The 27,875-nt window shown below is 35.7% G+C and overlaps 1 protein-coding gene across 1 annotated transcript in view; it reads right to left on the bottom strand.

The window, feature by feature from the left end:
- LOC110448032 (carboxyl-terminal PDZ ligand of neuronal nitric oxide synthase protein-like) overlaps positions 1-24,022 on the bottom strand; it is a 113,802-nt gene extending 89,780 nt beyond the window's left edge. Inside the window, exon 1 of the mRNA XM_021494065.1 lies at positions 23,318-24,022. Coding sequence (XP_021349740.1) covers positions 23,318-23,425 — 108 coding nt within the window. The 5' untranslated portion in view covers positions 23,426-24,022. The remainder of the gene's footprint in view (positions 1-23,317) is intronic.
- Between the last annotated feature and the right edge of the window lie 3,853 nt (positions 24,023-27,875).

Genomic DNA, 27,875 nt, shown 5'->3' with positions numbered 1-27,875 from the left:
GTGAGCTAATAATATGTACCCCCCGCTCGAATATAAACTAGAACTGTAAGCTAAAGGCTTACTAAGGAAAAGCATTGCTGACTATAAGAATTTTATCTTTTATCCATTAGACAGTTTATCTCTGGATACTTATGTAAGTGTACTTTTAAAAGTGTTCAATATAAGTTCATCATTTTTTCCATAGTTCTTGTTAAATTAGATTTGGTATAGTTTAATTAATATTGTAAATGAAATTGACAGGCTCACCTCTGAGACTTAAACTAATACATCTATCACTAGGGTCATTGTTAGAAAACTACACAGAGGGAAGTAACTGACCAGGCTCCAGGATCATGCAAACAATCTTAGACTTAAGTTTTTGATTAGCCAATCACATAGGACATCAATTTGTTATGACATCATCTGTAGGTCAAGTCTAAAGTTAAGACAAATTTAGGCTTAAAATGATTTCTTGATCTCAGGGCCTGAAAGAGTCAACAGTGATACCAATAACACGATACCATAAACAAGACTATTCTACATCAGCGACAAGGAACTGCTGAGATCAGCACAGATTTGTAGGGATGCACAAACATAACTAACACTTATACTTGTAAAAGAAACATTTATATTGATTTACCATTCATAGATAACTAAAGAGAGGCCTGATTTAAGCCGATCTTTATAACTTCTTCCTTCTTCTCGAACAACACATTCCAAGGCAAAAACCTGTTCTGGCACTTTCCCATTAAACACTGTATCACTGCTTGAACAGTTATGTCCCTTCCGCTTTAAACATTGTTCAGACGTAAAACATTAATTGTATCTAATTTGCCAAGGGAAAACATAACCTTGCAACATGGCACAGAACATCCATTTATTTCACTTAAAAAACACCCCTACAAACGATGTGTATATGTTGGCGACAAAGCAGTTCCACACCGACAGTGAACAGGGCTCTCATTGTTTGAGGTGGATAATGGTGGATAATAAGTAAAAATGTGCCAGTTTTTCTTCAATTATCCAATCAGGATGATCATGAATGATAATGCTGTATGAAGTGTAAAGTAATGATTCGTGCCTTCAGTGAGGCCATAGTTTTCTCCAGAGCTATTTAAAGTGATTTTCAAGTGACTTTTATATAACAGCTTGCCATAGTTGAAACAGCCATAAAGACAAACTTTATGTCTTGTATTAAAATGGAAACTGTCATCTACAATTTTTTTTACAGAGATTAATGTCCTTGGCACACTTTTGTAAACGATGTGTCTGTAAATTTTATTTCCTCCGGAGATGATCTGTTTTACAAATTTGACTGTTTTATTATTTTTACAATGAATTTCACCAATTCATCATCCATATGTGTCCTGCATTATAACATTGCAAAAATAGAAGCAGCATCTCTTTTTTTAATAAAATACTGCATATTCAATGACATATGCTGACGTATTTTTTCTGAACAATATGTGATTAAAATGTTCTGTTTCTTGACAGTTACACTCTGAGGTGATAATGAAGTAACACATCTTTCTTAATGATCAAATACAGGCTACATTGCTATTATATCAGCTACCAGTACCAGGATAAAATCATTAGTAGAGGTTGTCAGTGTGAAAATATGCTTAAAAAGATGTTGGTATAATGACCTTGCTCATTTATTTTACTTTGCTTGAGAGTTTCCTCAGCTATGAGATGTTTCATACAAGTCAGATAGTAGGCAGATACATCAATAACTTTGTCCTATCAATGGAACATCCTTATACAACTTAACAGTCCAGAAAGGTTATAGATTTAATTTTCTGAAACAAAACCTTATTCAATTACATATTGGTTAAGAGAAAGCTTGCATCTAACTAAGTTAGTTTGTAAAGGTTACCGAAATGCTAAATTTTAACTCAATAGAGACACGATATTGTGAGGCTATCAATTACAAAAAGTCGTATCGGTACTACAGACAGATATGTTATTTATGTTTCCTTTAAATAACCACTAGAAATCAGAAATAGGCTCCATCTACGTCAACAACGCAGGCTGTATACAGCTGTGTATGTCCTATCTGTCTGCTGCAAATCAGATTTTGTTAAGATTAAACAATTGATATTCAACCTATTCAACCAAATCTTAAATGCATATATGTACATGTACCTTGTCCCTCTCTTGATACAGTCTGGTAGGGCTATAGGAGACATCAATACCTGAACAGTATTTGGTTTAAATTAACCTAGCAGAAGTGAGATTAAGTCAAAACCTTCCCAAGAAATCAGAGGAAAGGGTTAATCTATTTTGGATTTCAAATTAACTCCAAAATTGCAGGTACCTGCATGTTCAGGACCATGTCTCATTATTAAGATCAAGTTTGGCTATGATTTGCCTGGGGTAGAAGTTGAAAAGTAGTTGACAATATCTCGGCCATTCACGAAAAGCTATAAGTAGACATCTTGTCTGTAGAAAGGTCAAAAAAATAATAACCCTTCGTCAAGCTTAGACTGTTATAAAACTTTTGCATTACCGAGGTTTTGTAAATATTCGATCAGTCTGATGGAAACTGAAATCTAGAGAATGTTTCGGCAATCTGTTTATTGAAAAGTGAAAATGGGGCCAGCTTGGATTTCATATCAACAAGAAAAATCACAAACTGTCATAAAATGATTACTCACATACATTTCTGTTAGCATGTCCTTATTAGATCTTGAGAAAAAGTCAAAATGTATTTGTCCCATTGTCATAGAAAGTTACAAGAAAGGTACAACAGGGGCAGGGCAATATACACCTTAATGCCATGTTACATCCATTAACGAAGATTCCTTGTATAACATATGGTTGTATTTGGAACATAGGGGCCCCGGTGGCCAAGTGGTTAAGGTGTCTGATTTTCTGCTACCACTAGGTTGCGGGTTCGAGGCCTACGTGGGGCAGTAGCCAGGTATTGGCCATAGATCCATGTTTTTTCTCCGGGAATTCCGGCTTTCCTCCACAACCAAGACCTGGCAGGTCCTTAAATGACCATAGCTATAAATAGGACGTAAAACACAAACAAACCAAATCAAACTAACTTAGAACATTCAAGGTGTATTCTTTTAAAAAAACCCATATCAAAACAAGAAACAAGATGATGGCCAGACGAAACAGGGATCTTGACAAGGAGTTGACATGGAGTTTGTCTGTAGAACTAATGTTTTTCGGTAATTCGTCCTCTGTAAATATTGTGATACTCGTGATCACTATAGGCTATCACAAGATCAGTCTGTGACTTTAACTAGTCAAGACCATTTTGGCCAAAAAACATTTTGAAAGCATTAATAATATTTGTATAGTTTTTATATATGACAATATCACCTTAATCCTTAATACATTGAACATATTGACAAATTTATCACAATATGTCTATATTTTTCAAACTATTACAGCATAAAGGTATTCCAGGGGGAAAAAAATATCAGAGTTACCTCCCTTTTTGTTAAATTTTGCAAACAAAAATTAAAATATGGACAAAAAACATCAAATTTTAGACTGAAAATCGCGGTTAACGAGATTATTAGTATAATAGATATACCCTAGCTAGATTAATTTTTATTTCGATTAAAATGTCAGTGACTAATTTAATGACCCAAACCGCTGCCCTAAGCATTTTATGTATACAACATTTAGACCCAAAAATGATCCAAACTATATTTAGTCAAAATCCCTTCTATTGTTCTGGACTAGTATTATACGTGGGGGGTTTTAATCAAAAATTGAAGGATGAATGGATGGACAAGAAGATGAAAGATGCCTAACCACAGGATAAGATCAGTGGCTCTTTAACCAAGTGCACTGAAATTCACAGCCTTAAAACTTTAATATTGCATGTAGGATGTTTATTTTCTGTGTTCCCACAACTACAGAGATGGCTGTTGTGATATTGAATCATACACTTATTTTAAGATGTCTGAACAGGGTCCCATCAAAGCCTACACTCACTATCTTCCTTCCTTAATGTAATAAAAAAACTTGTTTTGACTTGAATTTGGGTTTACTTTAAACACAATTATAGAATTCACAGATATAATCTTGAAATTTCATGACTCATCATTTCGAATTTTCACTTTCAGTTTTACAAAAAGGTCTAGTAAAGTGTAGCCTTCAGACGCCAGCTTTCTTTTGGAGATGTATCTATAAACAGTTTATACCTGTATGATCTTGTGAAATAATCATAGCCAGGCAGTTTTGTTGGTATCTTAAAGGCCAAAATAATGTTTCCCCTTCTGGAATTTTAATTCGTATCATTTCAAACACAAATCCTTGAAAAACTTTAAAACATCATTTTTAGGGATCACAAAAGAACAACCTTTTATTCTAAATTATTGTAAATTCTGATTTATAACTGATTTGAAAAACTACCAATCTTTGAAAATTCATAATTTCATGAACAAAGGTTTGCAAGGCCCCGGTGGTACTGATGTCTTTATTACTGAGCTGTACATCTATCTCACGATGAATCTTACTGTAAAGAACTGTATCCGGATACAGAATAGGACTAAGTTTACATTGATTGCTAGCGGAGGTCAAAATAAAGACGACTGATGAACAGACAAAGTGATGCATTAACAATGACGAATATTTAACAGACAAAGTGATGCATTAACAATGACGACTGATGAACAGACAAAGTGAGGCATTGACAATGACGAATATTTAACAGATAAAGGGATGCAGTGACAATGACGAATATTTAACAGACAAAGAGATGCATTAACAATGACGAATATTTAACAGATAAAGTGATGCAGTGACAATGACGAATATTTAAAAGACAAAGAGATGCATTGACAATGACGAATATTTAACAGACAAAGAGATGCATTAACAATGACGAATATTTAACAGATAAAGTGATTCATTGACAATGACGAATATTTAACAGACAAAGAGATGCATTAACAATGACGAATATTTAACAGATAAAGTGATTCATTGACAATGACGAATATTTAACAGACAGAGTGATGCATTAACAATGACGAATATTTAACAGACAAAGCGATGCATTAACAATGACGAATATTTAACAGACAAAGTCATGCATTGACAATGACGAATATTTAACAGACTAAGTGATGCATTGACAATGACGACTGATGAACAGACAATTGCTAGCGGAGGTCAAAATAAAGACGACTGATGAACAGACAAAGTGATGCATTGACAAGGACGAATATTTAACAGACAAAGCGATGCATTAACAATGACGAATATTTAACAGACAAAGTCATGCATTGACAATGACGAATATTTAACAGACTAAGTGATGCATTGACAATGACGACTGATGAACAGACAATTGCTAGCGGAGGTCAAAATAAAGACGACTGATGAACAGACAAAGTGATGCATTGACAATGAGGACTGATGAACAGACAAAGTGATGCATTGACAAGGACGAATATTTAACAGACAGAGTGATGCATTGACAATGACGACTATTTAACAGATAAAGAGATGCATTGACAATGACGACTGATGAACAGACAGAGTGATGCATTGATGCATTGACAATGACGACTGATGAACAGACAGAGTGATGCATTGATGCATTGACAATGACGACTGATGAACAGACAAATTGATGCATTGACAAGGACGAATATTTAACAGACAAAGCGATGCATTAACAATGACGAATATTTAACAGACAAAGTGATTCATTGACAATGACGAATATTTAACAGACAGAGTGATGCATTGACGATGACGAATATTTAACAGATAAAGTGATGCAGTGACAATGACGAATATTTAACAGACAAAGAGATGCATTAACAATGACGAATATTTAACAGACAAAGTCATGCATTGACAATGACGAATATTTAACAGATAAAGTGATGCAGTGACAATGACGAATATTTAACAGACAAAGTAATGCATTGACAATGACGAATATTTAACAGACAGAGTGATGCATTGACAATGACGACTATTTAACAGATAAAGAGATGCATTGACAATGACGAATATTTAACAGATAAAGTAATGCATTGACACTGACGAATATTTAACAGACAAAGTGATGCATTAACAATGACGACTGATGAACAGACAAAGTGATGCATTGACAAGGACGAATATTTAACAGACAGAGTGATGCATTGACAATGACGAATATTTAACAGATAAAGTAATGCATTGACACTGACGAATATTTAACAGACAGTTAACAGACAAAGTGATGCATTGACAATGACGACTGATGAACAGACAGAGTGATGCATTTACAATGACGAATATTTAACAGACAAAGTGATGCATTTACAATGACGACTGATTAACAGACAAAGTGATGCATTGACAATGACGAATATTTAACAGACAAAGTGATGCATTGACAATGACGACTGATTATTAACAGACAGAGAGCAAACCTAAATTCCCATGTACTAGTATAGGTGGAGGCCTAAAAATGCTCAGATAAACACAATTCATACCCATTACTTATACCTGCATATGGTTTAACTAAGCATTCATCAATATTGAGACGAACAGGACAAAGTATTGTGAACAATCCACAATCACCTTATCTACAGACAATCATTTGAAAAATTACAAACGACCATATATATTTATGTAAAGGGTTAAGAGACCCAAGTTTAGTATACATGGCACTTTTTCATACCCAAAGGTACCCACATACAAAATTGGGCAATTGTAGGTAACAAATTATATGAGATATACTCAGACAAAGTGCCACACTGACAGACCTATGGCCAGTGCAAACATTGGAAGTACCAGTGGGGGATAATTATCATGAATTAAAGAAATGTACACATAGCATGATTTAAAATCTATATGACTGATGTTTTTACTTTGTATTGAAATTTATTTTAATTAGAATAATGCACATCATGTGAGCAGCTAGAAACAAAACTAATATGGGTTTTCAGATTTTGAAGAGGAAGACTTAAAAAAAAGGGGTGTGAGCGTTTGAACTATCGATAATAACATAAGCACATGACTGACGATTGTTATGTCTGTTTTAGACGATCTTTTAGAATCTCTATAGAATTAACTGGTAGTTCCCAGCCTTGAGATTCCGGGTCTACCATGCAGTGAGCGTAAACCCTAGGTCTAGACGTTGGTTAATTCCAATATATCTGGGATGCAGCCTTTTGACAACTAGTTCTAATGCGGAAATTGTATTTTTTCCTTTCCTCAAAAATAACAATTCCTAGAGAATTTGAGACACAAATTGATAAATTAAAATCAATATTTAATATAGCTTTGGTTGTTACACTCATCATGTTTTTATAGAATTAAAACAGATTTTGCAAATTTTGATAAAATATTTCAGCTTCCAATTTATTTTGACCTTTTTTATAATTTTTTGCTTGTTTGCACTCTGCAGTAAATTGGTTTTCACACATTTGAACATCATACAGAACTAAAGAAGCAATATGGACTCCAGCCACTTACATGGAGCAGTTGTATACACCTATAAGGTAACTAGAATGCACTGGATGTTGATGTATATGTCTCCTCAGTTAATGCCAGAGAAAGGTGAAATTGCTGAGACAGCAAATTTGAAAACATTGCAAGGAAACCATAAGCTGATCATTGAATAATAGCAGATCATATGAAACATCGACCTTAGATATCCTCACACGAAACAAAAAATCGATTCCTTAAAAAGACACTATTCATACCACAGGTAAATCTCAGAGTGTGACATCCACATGAAATATGCATAGATTTTTCCAGGAAGGTAAGTAAGCAGATCTAGGAACTAGGATATTTTGTATCCTTATCAAGTTGGATCAAAATCTTCCTTAATTATGCACCTATTATCCCGAACATCAGTTCTGCGCGTATACTAGCACTACAGTTACACTTATCCTCAACAAGTTTCATTAATATCAGTTAATCATTCCTTTGAAAAAATAAATGTCATCTGGAAACCATTAATCAATTGTTACAATCTTCACTTAATAAACATGTATACAGGTTGTATAAAACTTGAAACTTAAGCTAGAGAGGTAAGGGAGGATTCTGTTTTGTCACATCAAAGCAACATAAATTATCATTAATGTTATCATAATTAGTTTTACTTGTGAGAAAAAAGCAGCTTCAAACCTACATGTACATGTTGCTTAGTTGTCATTTTTCTAAAAAAAAAAATGCATCAATTACTTAATTAGCATCAAATACTAATTAATATCACGGCTGACGCAGTTAGAAATTAACACCAGTCCATATGACTAGAAACATCAATACCTAGAGAATTCATTCACTAAACAGAGTGGCAAATGAAATTACTCAAAAGTTTTGAGGATTTTCTTTTAGTAATAAATATTACGTCGAACCATAACTCTGTGGAAAACTACGGAATCCAAGTAGTATTTATTGAAACAGTCCAGTTTGGCATGGCCAGACACAATATGTCATTGTGTTAACAAAAAGTAATGTTACATGTTGAGAATGAATCTGATGCCACACACGTCGAGGCATGGAATTGAGCAGAGCCAGTAGCCAAATCATCAAGGCACAGTTTCTGTCATTTCAAATTTTCAATTGAATTTGATTCTTATCAAATTTAAATGTTTGATATAAAGAACTGTCCAAATGTTGTGTAAAAGGGGGAAGTGTGCATTCAATACAGAAACTAGTCACATCAATTTTTATTTATTTTTAGATTTGAGTCTAGAAATAACCATCAAAATGCATTCAATGTTGCATGGGTCTTATCTTAGATCTTAAACAAAAAGTGTTATCTACAATATATATATACTGGTTATACAACACATATGGCTGGTTTAATAATACAATAGACAAATATAAAATGACAGGAAGCGAAATATCGATGGAAGTGTTTCCATGTTTATTTTTATTTTTTGAAGCCATATCTGTTATCAAACGACTGGGAGCATTAAGACAGGGCACTAATGGAATACGGAGATCACCAATGATATATTAACGGGTTTCTGCTGATTTCCAGTTAAATTACACTAAACTGGTATACAGTGTTATAGGGCTTTTTTCCTTACTGAAGAATTTGAAGGTTAGAAAACTTCAACTAGTAAGTGCCATGAATAAAACAAGAGGCCCAGAGGGCCTGTATCGTTCACCTGGATATTTAAGCAGTCAAAGCAAAATATTAAATAAATATTATTCTGTACTACAAATATTTCCAAATATTGGCTCTGTCTCTCGGTAACACCCTTACCTTATTGGGTCCCATTCTCCTGTCCCCATTGGGATGGGGGCATGGCTTCTACAACATTAAATCATGTTGGGCCAAGGGTACTCTATATCAAATTAGATTCAGATAAAGCTATAGCATAAAGTAGGTAAAGGTCATTTTCATTCCCAAACTTTGTTGGGCTCCATCTTAGGAAGCTACTTGTCAAATGTCACGACTTCATGCCTTTCACTTCTTCAAGAGAAGTTGTTTGGAGTTTTTGCTATATTTGACCCCTGTGACCTTGAAAGTATAGGTTGAGGTAATTTTCAATAGCCAACTTTGTGGGGCTCCATCTGTGACAGTTACCAGCCAAATATTATAATTCTATTTTTTTGTTTTTCTACTTTAGATTATTCCGAAGAAGTAATTTGAAGTGTTCGACATATTTGGCCCCTGTGAGTTTGAAAGAAGGCTGAGGTCGTTTTTCATTCACAAACACTGTCGGGCTCAATCCCAAGAAGCAACCAGCCAAATAATATGATTCTATGCATTTCGATTATTCAGAAGAAGTTGTTTGATAAGTTTGACATATTTGACTCCTGTGACCTTGAAAGTGGGTCAAGGTCATTTTCGTTCTTACCTTATGTTTGGATTTTACCAATGAAGCTACAAGACACATATTAAGATTCTATACCTTTCAGTTCTTCAGAAGAAGTCGTTTTAAGTATTTGACACTTTTGACCCCTGTGACCTAGAAAGAAGGTCAAGGTCATTTTCATTCTGAAACTTTGTTGGGCTCTAACCAACAAAGCTATCACCCCAATATCATGACTCGAGTCCTGTCCATTCTTCAGAAAAAGTTGTTCAAAGGAAAAGTTGACGGACACCGGATGCCAGATGTCAGACGGACAGCCGCCACACCATGGCATAGCTCACTAGCCATTCGGGCAGGTGAGCTAAAAACCTTTTACACACTGGCAGTAAGATATTATTAGATGTTTACATGTGTGTTAATGTTCTGTGTTAAGGCTTGAAGGTACATTTAAATAAGAAGACATTTTTGAAAATGGAATTATTCTGTATCCACAACAAGAAACTGCATGGCCCAGGTATAACAGCTTGCAACACAACAAGGCAAGATTTTGAGGTGAGTCAAAAGCCAATTATATTAATTGCCTCGGCTTTAATTTCAACAACAAGAAAAACATGATAATCCAGCAAGAACCCACCATTTTTAACTTTCCTGAACAAAAGAGAAGGATAAGATTGTCCAATAAATCCTCAAGTATTTTATAGCTTAATCTCTTTGATTTCAGGAGGATACCTTATGGTTTAAAAGCCCTCTTAAAAGTAATAGGAAAATGAAAGTAAACAGTAGAGTAGCAGCACTGCCAGCCTTGTTTCCACTCCTGCCTGGATGCAAGAGCTGCACATAAGTTGAAATCTCACTTTTTTATCCTTATGAAAAGGATTAATTGACATTTCAAAATCAAATAATGAAAGACAAGAGATCGAAAATATATCAAGTAGATCCCATACATAGCTGAAAAGGATGACCTGACAACCAAACCTGTCGAGTCACAGGACATTAATCACCGGGGCCTTGGACTATACAGACGGGAAGGTTCAAATACCACTATAGTATATATGGTGACATGATACAAGTTCTACAACCTATTTACATAATGAGGGGGGTGGTGGGAGGGGGTTTAACAAAATTCTTAGGTAATTATGTTCTTTAAATTTGTTGTCAACGAAATGTATAAAGACTTAAAAGATAGACCAGCCTTTCAGACATTCACCTACAGGCAAACAATCCTATTACTAAGCTAATACTGTGTTCAAAATCATACAACTATGAGCGATGATGTCCCTTTAAAAAGGTTATTTTTTTATTTGAAATTCTTGGATCAAGATTAGTATCTTTCACTTTAACCATAAAAAAATCTGAAACAGTTAGTCGCCCAAACTCTGCACTAGGAACTGTAAATTTGAGGTTGAGCACAGCAAATGAGTTCACAAATTATCTGGACACATTCTAAATTGAGACAAATGTATATTTCAGATTGATTTCACAGAACATTAAGATCTGTGCAAATAATTGATTAAATAAATAAATGTCTAGTTTTTATCATTAAGTCTGGCCTACAAAACAAAAATACCTACATTAAGGTATAACAAGTGTTTACCACATTTCACTGATAGTGATAACTATAATTTATATTCCACATCATGTTTGCTTATGATCATAGAAACCTAAGACTACAGTTTTGATAGTAAAAAATATTTTACATTCTCATGAAGAATTGATTTAAATGAGTACTGGTTTTGATTTTGTTAGTGTGGGGTTTTGCATCTGACAACTAAGGTCATAGGATGATATGTATACAGGTGATCGGACAGATCAAGGGTCCTCTTAAAGTGCAATCTCACTGAAATGTCATAAGCTGGAAGGCATAAAATGACACTAAACCTGGTCACGTTATACTGACAACAGCCTAACTAGAGGTTAATTTCCTAGGGATACCAAAACCAATAAGAAAGAGGGGATAACAGATCAATCACAGTATCCCAAGTCTCTCAGCAGGAGACAAGGTATAAAACCCCGGATTCTGAAGTTGCCTCATGATGTGCATGTATAAGCACATCATACAGCTAACAGGTAACTTATGCAACCGATATAACGTTTTCCTCAAACCTGCTCAGGTAACTTTTCAGTATCGGAAAATCATATTGAATGAAAAATATTTGAAAACAGTTATATAATAAGTTTGTGGTTATACCTGGCAAGAACAACAAGTTCTCCTGAGAGTTCAAACGCAACTTGTTTAAAAAAGAATGTCAACCTGTCAAACTGCCATGGCTGCCTGTTGATATTGGCAAAATGGAAGAGGTAAATTACCAGTTTCATAACCAGTGAATAAAAGAGGCAAGATCAATCAGTGACGAAGATGGACAGTGGAACAGATGTCACAGACGTATCATTACCCAAACAGCTTCAGGACAACCATAATTGTATTCACAGAGAGTCTGAACACAGACAGCCCCTGAATCAACATGGCTGACAGATCAGTGTCAGTAAAGTGCTTTAAGATCGTGATCTATTTATGAATTAGAGAAAGGTTCTCTATGATGGTGAGCTAGAGTTTCATGGACTTTGACAATTTGGTTACTCTCAATCAGGGACCTGGAATATCTTTGTTGTTCTTTTTTAAGTGGATTAATTAAGCCGATCTAACCATCACCAGTGTAGTTTTATCTTTCATGATTCAGAGTTACAACTGTACCAGAAACTGGCCACTCCATCCTTCTACATACCCTAGTACAGTGTACATGTATGTCGCCCGATTTCAAAATTCCTCTTTCCATTAAATGTTCTATTTGGCTTACAATTTGTACCTGCATGCATGTGAGGAAAACCTACAATGGTCTGTTCAAGTTTTACAATTATTCATACAATTATTATTTATCATTATGGGAATTTAAGTGATTCTGAGGATAGGAAACACAGAACTATAAAGTATATTTCCTACTGTTCAATAACATTGCATTTAGAAAATTTACGCTAGTGACTTGTCAAGCTAATCCGATTTTGAAAACATGGTACCTGAGCACTTTATAAAATGATCTGCTGTGTATTGCATTGACTTGCTGTCAATCAATAGTAAAGCAATATTGTATATGACCTAATTAGTGTACTATACACTTACAAAAAGACAAAAAACTAGAAATAAATAATAAAAAAAATATCCCTTCGATGCTCAAACCAGCCAAAACTGGCCAATGTCCATATTTGTTCCAACAGCTCAAAACCATGCAGTGCTACAGAAGTGAGTCACGAATCTGCGAGACCTTGTGAGATTTTGCAGTAGCAGAACGTTTTGTTCAAAATATATGCTGACTGGTCATGTTTCAGTCAAATGACGTTCCAAGAAACTGGTAACATGATCACTGAAACACAACTACGGACAGCATGGACTCAAGTGGTAAGGAAAGGTTTTACAACGGATTTAGATGATAGTTACATGAGATTAGTGACAGAAAAACAGAATCAGAAAAGAACATGAACCTCTTGAATTGAATGATTGAACCAATATTGACATGTCAGATTTTGAACAAATGGATCTATTGGATGGTTATTGAGCAATAATGAAAATGATCACGTTTTTAATCAGTTTGACTTGAAACATTTGTGCAATCTTGCAAAAGATGCATCAAAATATATATGTTACAGAGACAATTGGCCTAAATCTTAAATCTTACATTGCCTAGTAAAATAAATGACAAAGGGCACAAAGTCTTCGGTCAAAAGACTCAAGATTACATTTGCAGATCAATGAAATAAGCAATCTTTTAAGAGGTTTGATTTAAAGCACACCACTCATATCATTTCCCAGAAAAAAGGTGGGTGTGTGCTTATAGGGGTTAGTGCACTTATTAGGTTATAAACAGAATAACCGGCAATCTGCCAATCTCTTATGCACACCTATTACTGCCATGACAGCCATGACCTAAGTTAAGAACATATGCTGTCTGACATTATAATAAAGGCCTGTGATTTGTGTCAAGAGTTCTCTCCCCTTAAATTTCTAAATGTATTATGTAATGAATGATTCTGTATGACAGAAGTATTACAAACTTGTGTAATACTTAAACAGCTGTTCATCAATTCATCAAGTCCAGTTTCACCACTTACCTGGTATATGTTATTGTCTTTTTTTCTTAATTTACTTTTTGGGGAATTCTGTACAAAAGTATTTATATATCTCTATGTAAAGCCCCTGTCACACCTAGCCGCGTTGCCACTGCGATTGCATGGTGTTGTTAAATTTCCCAGAGCGCCGTGAGATCGCAGGAAAAATTGATATTTTTCATGAAAATGGCAATCTCACGGCGACCTTGGCGTTTCTGAGGAGCTCAATGGCGTTCTACCGCATTCCTACGGAGTTCTAGTTGGCGATGCTGGTGATTCCACTGCGTGCAGATCGGCGTTCTGGATTTTTCTTGGAGGCCGTGGGAACGCGGCCCTAGTGTGACAGGGGTTTGAAATATAACCGTCTATAAGGTTCATGGAAGAGGTTCAACAAGTAAACATACCCAAATGCACATGTTTTGTTTTTACCACATGCTGCAAATTGTTAGCCGCAAAAAAAACATTGTGCCAGAAAATAATTGTTATACTATAGAGGCCAACCATGTATACAATGACTGTTAACAGTGCAATCAGTCTGATCTCCAAGGATTATTGGATATTGGACACAATGCAATATACTCCAAAACCTGTACTGGTATGTATATGTGACATTTTTCTATACAGAACACAAATTATCTCTATTACAAGAAATGAGACTGACCTTTTTATTTGGACTCAGGTTTCAGAACAAACAAAGCTGTCATGAATATCTGTACAGCGTAACAAGGAGCCCTGGAGTCTGTCTAGAAGTGCCAACCACAATAAACCCATCTATAATTCAATTATATTCCATCGTTTTCCTGATAAATTGCATTTTTTACTCTTTACAAAAATATCGGATGGTTGAGTTTGGCGACATAAGCTGCAACCGTTTTCCTGAAGGAGCAGGAATTCCGATATATCCATTTAACCCTTCCTGCCATTCTGGCTAATTAAATGAACACTGAAGCAATGCATAGTGATACATACTGGGTTACATTCGCGGTACAAAGCAGAGGCCATGCAGGCAACATAACAGTATGTGACCTTAAATATTGGTTAATAGGGATAAGACCACACAAACATGAGATACAACAAGAACTTTAAGACGCGATCCCTGTTACACCAGACCAAACAACAATCAATGAGAAACACAGAATCTCTTTCACACAAAAAAACAAAAATACCATGTCTCTGTCACATCGGAGAACACATAAAACCAGGAGACAGCATCAGAGGTTCACATAAAATGGGGTGTCTGTTTCATCCCATCACCATTTTAAAGACAATGGATGATGGCAATCGTCGAAAAATCAATAAGAGACCATGATTCTGTTTAATCACTTAATTTCACATGTAGAACTTAAGGGCATGTGGTGCTTTTCAGTAAGCCAAGCGTTTTATTAGTCCATCAACATGTCCAGATAGCTTGCTTCTCCTCACTGTAACCTTAGAGATGAATACTACATGCGGTTTATCCGCGGAACTTTCGTTAATGTTATGCTGGTTATCCTGTTCCATTAAGGAGTAGATCTCCGGATGAAGCCTCCATTACAGACCCCCGTTTTTCTATATTACTCATGTCTGCCTTCCATTTGACAAAGTTTTCCAATCAATTTTACAGTATTTGTAATTTTAATGAGTTTTCGGGTAGTAAATACACTATACCAACTTCCATTAATGAGAGTTTCACATAAACAACAATTCCTCTAAGCTACAATTATTTCTTATTCGAAATTAATCTTCCCTAGAACTTCACTTAGACCCCCGATAATGTACATAAATGTACGCCATATATTAAGCAATTAAATAAAGCAGGGAAACTTTCCTCGTTTTTTCCCCAAATCAAACCCAAAGAGAAATAGCTTAAAGTTGACCAGAGATCTAACTGCATTTTTCATTCCAGTTACAGTGGTACACCTGTGACCAACCCTTGTTACAGTGGTACACCTGTGACCAACCCTTGTTACAGTGGTACCCCTGTGACCAACCCTTGTTACAGTGGTACCCCTGTGACCAACCCTTGTTACAGTGGTACCCCTGTGACCAACCCTTGTTACAGTGGTACACCTGCGACCAACCCTTGTTACAGTGGTACACCTGTGACCAAACCTTGTTACAGTGGTACACCTGTGACCAACCCTCGTTACAGTGGTACACCTGTGACCAACCCTTGTTACAGTGGTACCCCTGTGACCAATCCTTGTTCCAGTGGTACACCTGTGACCAACCCTTGTTACAGTGGTACTCCTGTGCCCAACCCTTGTTACAGTGGTACACCTGTGACCAACCATTGTTACAGTGGTACACCTGTGACCAACCCTTGTTACAGTGGTACATCTGTGACCAACCCTTGATCCAAGGACTGGGTGAATGCTTGGCAAGAGGATTATATATATAAGGTTGTAAGTCTTGAGGAGTGAAAACTTGGGGAAAAAAGGGAGGGATGAAAATAGCGGAACTGGACTTGGTTGATCGCCAGCAACCAGGTACATGTAGCTTAATTTGTACAGCGTCCATGACAGAAGGTCCGGGTTCCAATCCCCGTCTGGCCCTGAGTTTTCCTTCCCGTTAGACAAGTATGGCAGTCATCATCAATTAATAGAATCTCTCACCCCCAAGGGTTATGAATAGGGGAATCCCCCCCCCCCCCCCAACCCTAGGGTGAGACTAATAGAATCTTCCCCTACCTTGAGGGTGTGACAGGTAAATCTCCTTCCCGAGGGAGATTGTTTTGGTTGTCTAACCTGAGGCTCTTCCGTGGGTTAGACAACCAACAAAAATCACCCAGACGATGGGAGGTTTTTCTGTTTCACTCTCAAGGAAGGGGATGATTATTTTTCTCCCATCCTATCATTTCAGTCACAACTCCACCGACAATAATCTGCAATGTTCATAAACAAAACACATGTGGGGTATGATTTCGTCAATCACTTTAGATGACGTCACAATTACACCGGTGACACGTACATTTAATGCTGTCACAATTGACCACGTGCTAATCGGCAGCTATTTCCCCCTAGGGGGTGACAACCTGATCTCTCCCGGTTAAAACGGGAGACACACCTGTGAAGGGTGGGAGAAAAGGATATCTCACACCGGTAAAAGTGTGGAACCACCTGTCTACGGTAAGAGAATAGAAGAACGTCACCATTTCCCCTTAAGTCTTTCCACTAATTAAGTACCATTTACTACCAAGAATAATTGTATCAACTGAACAAAAAGGGTTATAGCCATATACATCTCATCAAGAAGTGATAAAAGGGAACTATCTTGAATTTTAGGATTAAGGTAAAATTAGGTTGTCCACCAAGATTCATTTACTATCAAAACAAGAACTGACAAGTCAGAAAGTGATATACAATATGTAGTTCTGACAGTATGATCACCGCTATTCTATTTTTAGTAATAGTGACCTTGACCTATTGCCATCTCCCATTTGGGATCATTGTAATATGGTGTTATTCCTGTAGGATAACAACTAAATACCATTTATTATTGCATACCTAAACAGATCAGTGCATCAACATGTGACATTTTATATTTCTGGATGCTGCGATTATCTTGGAAACAAATTTTAGATAAGATAGATAGACATTTTGAAAATGGACGGATGAATGGACACTGATTACTATAGGGCATTGGAATCTCAAACAGAACCCTAGCGAAATCTTTTCAATTGGAGCAAAAAAAAACCCTGATGTGATCAGCTAGAAATCATTATACTGCAGAAACATGTTTAAGTAAAGGGCTTGCAAACTGTAACAGGAAAATCCAATGAACTCCCAGACAGATAACAGAACACAAATTGTGAAACTGGAAAAAGTTCTAGCTGTAATACCATTGCAATAGATAGAGGTCCATTTATTCCGTCTTAAATCCATGATTCCAGACTTATCTCCTGTTTATATTTGTACACTATGTAACATGTGCATTACACAAACTTAATTACTGCTATATGTTTATCTAATTAGCAATTGATTTATCCAGTCAGAACTTACCATTCTATTGTATTGTTTATATTGTGTCTTTATTAAGTTGTAGAGTGGATTAGGACTTGATCGACCATCAGCGACCAGGTAGCTCAATTGGTAGAGCGTCCATCTAGAGTTCAGAGGGTCCTGGGTTCATTGGACTAATGACTAATCTGTAGTCCTATGTTTAACTCCTAGCAGATACACTCAGAAAAACGACCAGATCAGCTACATTTTTAATTTAAAATAAGCCTAAGCTAAGCCTTCAATTCTTATTGTGTTTTGATATTTTATAGTTGAAATATACAAAAGTTTTTTTGCAATAAGATTATGCTTAGAAATAAGCCCACAGCACTAAAATAAAGAGAGCATGCCCACCAACCAAACTTTTCGCCATTAAGGTAGTGTGATACCTGCACCAGTCAATAACGATATTATGACATGTTCTGTAACCTTGACATAGGTCACAGAAACGGTGTGAAATGCAGTACACACTTAATGTACCTTTAAATCCTAATACACAAATTAACAAAAGTTTGAACATAAAATGTTCCAGGATTCAAAAGTCGCAGCCAGAACAACATATAACATGTAACAAGTAGCTGTGACTCTGACCCCCACATAATTAAATGTATTAAGTTTCTTCAAATAAAATCTATTAAAGTGGTTTCGGCCAGAACAGACAGTGCAGGTAATTGACCTATTGCTGTGATGATGATCTAGTGGAAATAGACCTGCATTGTTATAGGTAACACAACGCTTGTAATAATTACTCATCTATTTAGGTAGTTTCATCAAATCACATTTAATAATAAAGTAATTGGAGTCTGCAGCTTGGAGAAAGGCGGACAAATTAAAACGTCAGTCAATGAGTGACTCAATGTTGGTATATCTGAAAAAATGTCCTTGCTGCATACCCTGATGGTGAACAGTCTTACTACACAGATACATATATGTTGAAAATGATGTATGGAAATGTGTGCTTTGTATTACAGTTAAGGCTTGTGGGTTGTGTTACAGTTATCTCCCTTGTTTGATTTTCACTCAATACTATCTAACACATCAAAATTACCAAAGTGCTACAAGCATCAATACATTCATTGCTGCTTTGTAAAACTACCAAGTCAAAATAAACATCTTGAAGGATTCCTACAGAAGAACTCTTTTATATAGGAGATACAGATGGTCACAGTGAGGTATCACATACCCTTAACTTGTTCAAATCAAGGCCCCCTAAGATTATTGCTGGCAAAAAATAAGATTAATGAAGTTATCCTTAGATGAAACTGTCTGATTTCTTGAGATCTGATCAATCACTTTGACACACACCTGTATCTTCACTCAACGACATAATTACAGAAACAGGACGTAGGTACAGATTTGATCATATATCTCAGGAAATCAGACTGTTTCATCCTATAATCAATCAATCTAAATGGGAAAAAAATCTTTAATTAGAAGGTTCATATAACAAAGATTTTCCTGTTTGGTCTATAATAAATCTTCAAACAAAAGCTGATGTAACTAATTATTTTATAGTAGAATCCCATTACACAATGCAATACCATCATCAAAACAAGTTGTGTGTTAAATGTTAGCTTCAAAGTTTATAGGTGTCAACAAAAAAGGACAATCAAAACATGTACAGGCCCTATGGGCATGCATATACATATGAAGCTGTCTGTTGCTCTAATGATTGTAACGCTTTTCTAACTACATGCTCAAATTCTTAACATTGTAGGTCTTGGAAAAGGAACAGGTGATAGACCTCAGAACATGTAAACCACAAAAGTCCAAAGAACCTAACACTACAGAAAAACATGTTTAAAACAGGCCCCAATGATCGTTCTCTACTATGAATTTTTCGAACCAGGAAGGTCTGAAGGAGCTACTAATAATCTACAGTAAAACATGTTTATTACAAACTTCAGAAGTCCTCCCTACAGTAAAACATGTTTATAACAAACCCATTAGTTCTTCCCTTCAGTAAAACATGTTTATAACAAACCCCTTAGTTCTTCCCTACAGTAAAATATGTTTATAACAAACACCATAAGTCATCCCTACAGTGAGACATGTTTATAACAAACCCATTAGTTCTTCCCTACAGTAAAATATGTTTATAACAAACACCATAAGTCATCCCTACAGTGAGACATGTTTATAACAAACCCATTAGTTCTTCCCTTCAGTAAAACATGTTTATAACAAACCCCATTAGTCCTTCCTACAGTAAAACATGTTTATAACAAACACCATAAGTCCTCCTATAGTGAGACATGTTTATAACAAACCCATTAGTTCTTCCCTACAGCAAAATATGTTTATAACAAACCCCATAAGTCTCCCTACAGTAGAACATGTTTATAACAAACCCCATTAGACCTTCCGACAGTAAAACATGTTTATAACAAACCCCATAAGTCCTCCCTACAGTAAAACATATGTTTATAACAAAATGCAAGGGATCTAAGAACTCCGTTGTCTACAGTAAAACCTGTTTTAATGAGCCAGAGAGGACCAAAGTATTTAGTTCTTTATAGTGAAGTACCTAACGTTTATAAAAAACATGACAAGTCCTAAGAAATTAGTCCTCTACAGCAAATATGTTTACAACAAACCAAACGGGACCTAAGTAATTAGTCCTCTAAAGTAGAACACATGCATCTTTCTAATAAGCATAAGAAATTAGTTTATTTATTTCAAAACAGTTGCAAAACAAGCTCTTTCAATTTTTATTAATAGATTTTGTTGGCCCAGATTGTATCACCTAAGGGGTCTTAATGTGTGAGAACACAGGAAAACCCACAAGGTCTTACAGATGACCCCATACATTTTCATGTCCAATCAAGGATTTTAACATCTTGGTGATAGGCAAGTGCCTTATCCACTTCACCACCCAACCATCCAAAATAAGTTCTCCACAGTAAAACATGTTTACAACCAACCACAGGGGACCTCAGAAATTATATATACGTTTATACAGTACATCTTATAAATACAAAATAAGTTCTCCACAGTAAAACATGTTTACAATCAACCACAGGGGACCTCAGAAATTATATATATGTTTATACAGTACATCTTATAAATACAAAATAACAAATCTGTCATGCATTCATATCAAACAACCTTCAGATGCTATTGATTTCAAGTCAAAACTTTGCCATGTGACATATTTCACTGATAAATATTTAACAACAGGGAACAATTCCAATATGAGCTTTAGATAATTATAAACTCTAGATACAGTTTCTGTCATCCTGTCAAAGTCAGCTTCCAATAAACACAGACTTTTATGTCAATCTAAAGTGAGAATAGACTCAATTCATGAAATATATTGACAATAGAACTGTTCCACAACAGATAACCCTTAGGTAAAATGTATATCAACCCACCAGCTGAAACCCTAGGTAATATGTATACCTACCAGCTGAAACCCAAGGTAACATGTATACCTACCAGCTGATAATCCCGGTAACATATATATACCTACCACAGTTGATAACCCTGGTAACATGTATACCTATCAGCTGACAACCCTGGTAACATATATACCTACCACAGTTGACAACCCTGGTAACACCCGATAACCTGAGTTACTTACATGTATATGTATCTTAACCAGCTGATTACCATGGCTAGTTACATGTATATCTTCCCTAACCAGCTGATAACCCTGGTAACACCTGATAACCTGGGCTAGTTACATGTATATCTACCATAACCAGCTGATATAACCCTGGTAACACCTGATAACCTGGGTTAGTTACATGTATTATCTACCCTAACCAGCTGATATAACCCTGGTAACACCTGATAACCTGGGTTAGTTACATGTATATCTTCCCTAACCAGCTGATGACTTTCATAATAAGCTCAATTAATAACTTATTGCTGGTAATATATCCAACTTCAAACGATTGTTCCTGTTAATTTTACTGTCTAACCAAATAAATGAATATTTCTTATTTTATATTACCATCCTATATATACTAGTGTAATAAAAGTGATTAAGTAATAATATAGGTCATAATCCCAATTCCACCCAATCAACCAATTAACAAACACCAGATCTAGATTCTCAATGATTTGGTCATAATTGTACAAAGAACTACTTTTTATTTGGACATTTAAAACATTTGAATAAAAATATGTGGTACAGTATAAGAGTATTTTTCAGATAAATGAAACACATACCAATATATCAGGAAACCAGTTATAAAGAATCAGGTGTCTGGATAGGAATGAGTTTCAACATTATCATACAGTAAATCAGGGAGGTTCTGCAGTTGACTTAAAACATTTTTTTATTAATTTTTTTTTTCTGATGCAAAACGTGTATGAATGTGGAAAGCCAATACAGCATACAGATGGCTTTACATATATAGAAATTTAATGGTTTTATCTAATGCTAAAACAATTCATAAAACAAACTTTATGAAACACAATGAAGACGGCTACCTAATCTGACAATAGGATCTTGGTATAGAAATATGATATCATTGTGCAGTAGTTAATTCTAAATAATTTCTTGGTCCTTAATTAGGTGTTGTAGATTCTAGGTAACCTTATAGTGCTTGTAAGCATTGAGATGATACTTAGGATCTAATTGCATAATTGTGAGACAAAAACAGAAATTACTATCCTATAATCATTTACTATCATTAGGTTATCAAATACTGAATTATACACTGATTTTTGTAGGATTTTTTCAGGCTAGTCCTGAGTATTATTTTCAAAATATTGACAAATCCCAATTTACTTAGAGATGTACATAGTCGGGTCCCCATTTAAGGGCGAGTCCGATAGGAAAAAGCATGAGTTCTAGTCTAGGACTCAAATATCTATCCAAAAAATCACGGACACCTTGACAGGTATCTTATGGAATAGACATTAGTATAAATATATATATATATTGTTTTCATTTTTTTTCTTTTTTAAACTGATGCATGATTAACTTTATATCAAACCCCTCATAGGTTTCTTGTCATATAACACCAGGCCCATTTCTTATAGATACACAGCATAGACAGATTCCATAAAAAAGCGTTTTCACAAAAGAATGGACTTGTTTTAGTTAAAAAGCTTAGTTTACGCGAGTAACTCGTAGTACTAAGTACCCATATAATTGTGAGCTTCTGTAAGACTGAGTAAATGCCTAAACTGTCTCCTTGACCCTGACTTTGGATCTTTATTGTGATGTGATGAGGTTACAGGTGGTTAAGATTGCTCCCCCTCCCTCCCCTACACACATGTACAGCTAGCCCTCCCGTTATCTACTCTAGGAGCAGCTACCTCCAGACCTCAGCATGTGTATAGGTGTATGTGTGTGATGCTTTACCATGTCAACTCTTCACTGATATTTAAATCTCTTTGTACATAAGGTCTTGTTTATATACTTGTGTATGTACATACAACATTTATAACATACCCTCAGTGTATAACTAGCCCATCAAATATTCAACACAAGTTCAAAGTGACGTAGTGTAAAATCGACTATTTTTTAAATGTTAAGAAAAACTTTTATAAACTTACCTTTGCTTGAAAGTGTATTCCATGTTGGAAAGCGTCCTCGTTATGAAGAGGGATCCGGGTGTCATAACCATCCTCCGAAACAAGGTCATAATGTCGCTTGGATAACATTTTTATCCCTCATACAACTTTCCCATGCCACCCCATCAATCACAATCTATGTTTGGTGGCGGGGATGATGGTGAATGGAGTCGGCCATTACTCGTGGTTTGTAAATGGTGTAAATACACTACTACCACTGACAAGTATCACACAAGCGGTGTATAGTGGCGATATCTCACTGCCTCAGCTGCTACAGTTAGTAGTCGGGGTACAGTGGCTGGCCACACTCTCTCTGTGAGCACCAGGATCACACCCTTGTGTGTGGGAGACAGGACACCTAGCGCTGGGTGTGACAGTACTCCAGACTACTGGTAAGATACGGTTGGTAATTAGTAATCGGCTATTACATGGTAAACTTTACTTAGAAAATAAGACTGGTTATTCAGTTCACGTGGTACTCTGCTAACATAGTGGATAAGATTGGTACTCCAATTCCTTGGTACCTGTGAGCTAGCACTCTAGTATTCGGCTTACTTTGGTACTCGGCTATCTTAGTGGATAAGATTGGTCCTCCAATCCTTGGTACCTGTGAGCTAGCACTCTAGTATTCGGCTTACTTTGGTCCTCGGCTATCTTAGTGGATAAGATTGTTCCTCCAATCCTTGGTACCTGTGAGCTAGCACTCTAGTATTCGGCTTCCTTTGGTACTCGGCTATCTTAGTGGATAAGATTGGTCCTCCAATCCTTGGTTCCTGTGAGCTAGCACTCTAGTATTCGGCTTACTTTGGTACTCGGCTATCGTAGTGGATAAGATTGGTACTCCAATCCTTGGTTCCTGTGAGCTAGCACTCTAGTATTCGGCTTACTTTGGTACTCGGCTATCTTAGTTATCTTCTACTAAAGTGATTACTATCGGTACTCCGGGCACTGTCACTGTATAAAACTGATACCCCAGTAGAATACAGAAGGGTGGTCATATATCACTTCCTTGATACTCGATCTGTACTGGCAGTAGATAGATATGATAGGTCCTCAGGATAAAGTTGTGTACTATTGAACTAGTTCAGTGATTACTTGGTATTTTGTACTCTATAGATCAGACTGATACTCGTAACACGGGTAGTTTAGGTACTGATCAATAACACTGGTACTCACCACATCTCTGTAGTACCTGATCACCTGGTATAAGTTACTGGGACGTATAACTATATGTGAACCAACTACTCTGTAAATGTGGAAATAGTACTCTGCATACCTGTATCAACACTAGAGTGGTACTCGAAAAAGAAAACTGTCCATAAAACACTAGTACTCACTTTTCATTAATATTTTTATAAATTCTGTGTTTCGAAACTTGAATCAGAAACTTTATAGACTGATGTAAAATAACCTCCAGCTATTGTAGTAGATTCCTATACAGTCCTATTGTAGTAGATTCCTATACAGTCCTATTGTAGTAGATTCCTATACAGTCCTATTGTAAAGCAACAATGAATCCAACTTCACAAGGAATGCCTTTTCATATATAGCCTCTAACTGCTACCTAAACATTACCAGTATACTGGTTCCGTGATCCTGTGATGTTCCCGACCTTACTAGGAAACCATTAACAGCCGCTACAGTACGTAGTAACAACACTATATACTGTTATGTCTGTGCGACAGTCTTTGATCTCTCTGGTACATGCACTGGGTCTGATGCTACTGCACTGCAAGCACAGTCATATGCCAAATCAATTTTTCATTTGTCAAAGCATGGTGACAATGTTGACAGGTCTAACTATCCAACACAGTCTTTAACAGGTGCTTCTGATACACATGGCGATTAAATGTTCGGTTAAATCCTCAAAGTTCTTTCTACCTCTTCCTGGTACTAAACTGAATACACAAGTGGAGACTACGTTTCGAAATGGTCTAAAGAAGTTATTAGGGCATAGAAAAGTCCTTGCTGTATAGTTGATCAAGAATTCCTGAAAGATGAAATAAAGAAAATTAGTAGATAAAAATGTCTCAATTTACTATGCTATTGTGCCATTTTTTCTAGTTTTCAAGTAACACAATCAAATGTTGTAGAAACAATATTTTGATACCGTCAGGAAAATGGTTAGATGTTTCATTTCTGATTTAAGGATATAAGCTACTTAACACATGATATCAGCAAGCTATAGCTGGCTGTAATCTGTGTCGTCTCTCTTAATGTTTAAATCCAGTTCAAATTGAATGTAGCTTTTGGAAAACGAAATATATATATATATATATTATATATTACAGCAAGTTTGTATATACAATATACCTTCAAGTCATCTAGCTATTTTGTAATTTTTTTAATAAAATGAAAGACTAAGATCAACTAAAATTTTCAACCGATTTAATTAATATTTAACTGTGACAAAAAATAGCCGAAATGACAGCAGGGCGGTAAAATGTTCAGTGAGATAAACCATGTGTTTTTCTTAAATATCAAATGACCTGAACCATCATTCTAGTCAAAAACGTGTGTCTCAAAAAAGGTTAACTTTGCTGTCTGCAGATCACGAACATGCCAAAACTCACATCCAACTTAGCACTTTTTGAACAGATGACATTTCAGGTGTAAGGTTAAGTATATCCCTGTGGACCACTATACTAGCAATGGTGAAAGACAGGAAGTTCACTGGGACAACTCACGACTCCTACTGGTAAATGTAGCTATACACAAAGCCATTGACCTCTACTTCATTCATGCCTAGATGGGATTTACATCTCCTGCAGATTTTAATGGTACAATAAATCTTATAACTTTACTTTTGAATGATAAATTGCACATCATTAGTATCTTTATAGGAAATATTTCAAATCGTAATGGTCTTTTCATAGAAAATATAAACTTGGTTATGAACAATTTTATGGGTAATATTTTACCTCACAATTCTTATCTTGAAGACAATATAACCTGATGGCATGGATATACAATTAAAGGCACCATAGAAAGGAGGTCATTAAAGCAGGTTTCTTATCCTCAAGGGTTGAGCATCAGTATTGTATTTATTAAGTACAGGAAACCTTCTGCAAGTTAGTACAAATGCTGCTTTTTCTTGTCTTGACATACATTTGGAAATTTGGAGAGAAAAAAATGAAAAAAAATGCAGTTCCAGTGAATGTCACTTACCACCTACAGTTTCAGATGTGATGACCTTTTAAGAATCCCTCGAGTTTCTCATTGCAAATAGATATGTTGTAAATTCTGGTATAAGCCAGTCCTACAGGATGGTTTGAGGCGAGCATCAGAGATAAAATTCCAGCACTCCTAAAATTCCATTGTTAACGGGATCTTGATGGATCGATGAGAATGGCCGATAGCTGGAAAGGAAAATCAAATTCTTAGATAAATTGATTAGAAGTTTTACAAGTATAATTCGGTATACATCCTCAGTATCCCCTATCTGCAGCCTGTGTTGTCTGGACCTGAACATGAACTTTCCCAGGTACCGAGATATATATATCTTGCTGACATTACGAACATAAACTATAGCGACAGATCTTGTCTTTTAAGATTTAAGATTTTTTATATTGGCCTTTCCTTTACAGTGCATATGAATACAACAGAACCTAATGTTAAAAAAGTTTCACTATACATTTCTTAATGAAATCATCACCCATAGATACTATGTATAGCAGTACTCACACTGAGCACCTTCAAATTCACTACTGACCTTAACTGTTTGATATCAAATCTAAGGGCTACCTTTCAGCTGTTGAAATATGTAATCCAATAGCTATTAGACTGAGTTAGGATACAAAAATAGCATCACTATATTCTTATAACAGCCTTTGTGATTGGATAAAATTCAAGTCATGTGATGTGGAAAATATGTATTATCCCTTATTAGGAATTGGAAAAGTCAACCATGTGATAACAAAAATATTGCCTTCAAGGTCTTGACACCTTCTAAGAACGTGGTGAGGTTAGTATCACCTGAAAACTAGGACCATTGATGTATTATGGGTACTGAGCTTCGTTATTTGAGAAATTAATTCCTCGCGGTCACAGCTGGTTCATCGATGGTTCATGAACTGAACAATTTTACTAGAACGATATAAGTGATCAAGGCCGTTTCTATATAACCACATGATAATAATACTTTAATGTCTGTAGTTGTTCATGATCAAAGAAACAATACCTGTTCTGGGTTTCAAGCCACTATTACAGAGGAGGTTTGGATAATCATGGAACATCACATTTAATCACCAATAGTTATATCATGTGTGTTGAAATTGGCAGATTGTTATTGAAATGTTTGGAGTAAAACATTTCATGGTGTTTTTCTGAATCATTTTCGTAAGAGATATTTGTATCAATTTCTACATTTAATAAAGAAATTTATTTCTGATAATATTATCAATGATAAAAGGGGGAGAACAGTGACAAATGTGTGGGTTACACTAGGTACAGTAGTCTTGTACCTTAACCTACTACCTGTCAATAAGAGTGTACGTACAAAATAGTATGTTGTTTACAAACAATACACTCAGAACTGTCA

This window comes from Mizuhopecten yessoensis, unplaced genomic scaffold (genome assembly GCF_002113885.1).
Source record: "Mizuhopecten yessoensis strain PY_sf001 unplaced genomic scaffold, ASM211388v2 scaffold3799, whole genome shotgun sequence".
Taxonomy (NCBI): domain Eukaryota; kingdom Metazoa; phylum Mollusca; class Bivalvia; order Pectinida; family Pectinidae; genus Mizuhopecten; species Mizuhopecten yessoensis.
The sequence above is the reverse complement of the archived record's forward strand: the minus strand, read 5'-3'. Positions and strand labels throughout refer to the sequence as shown.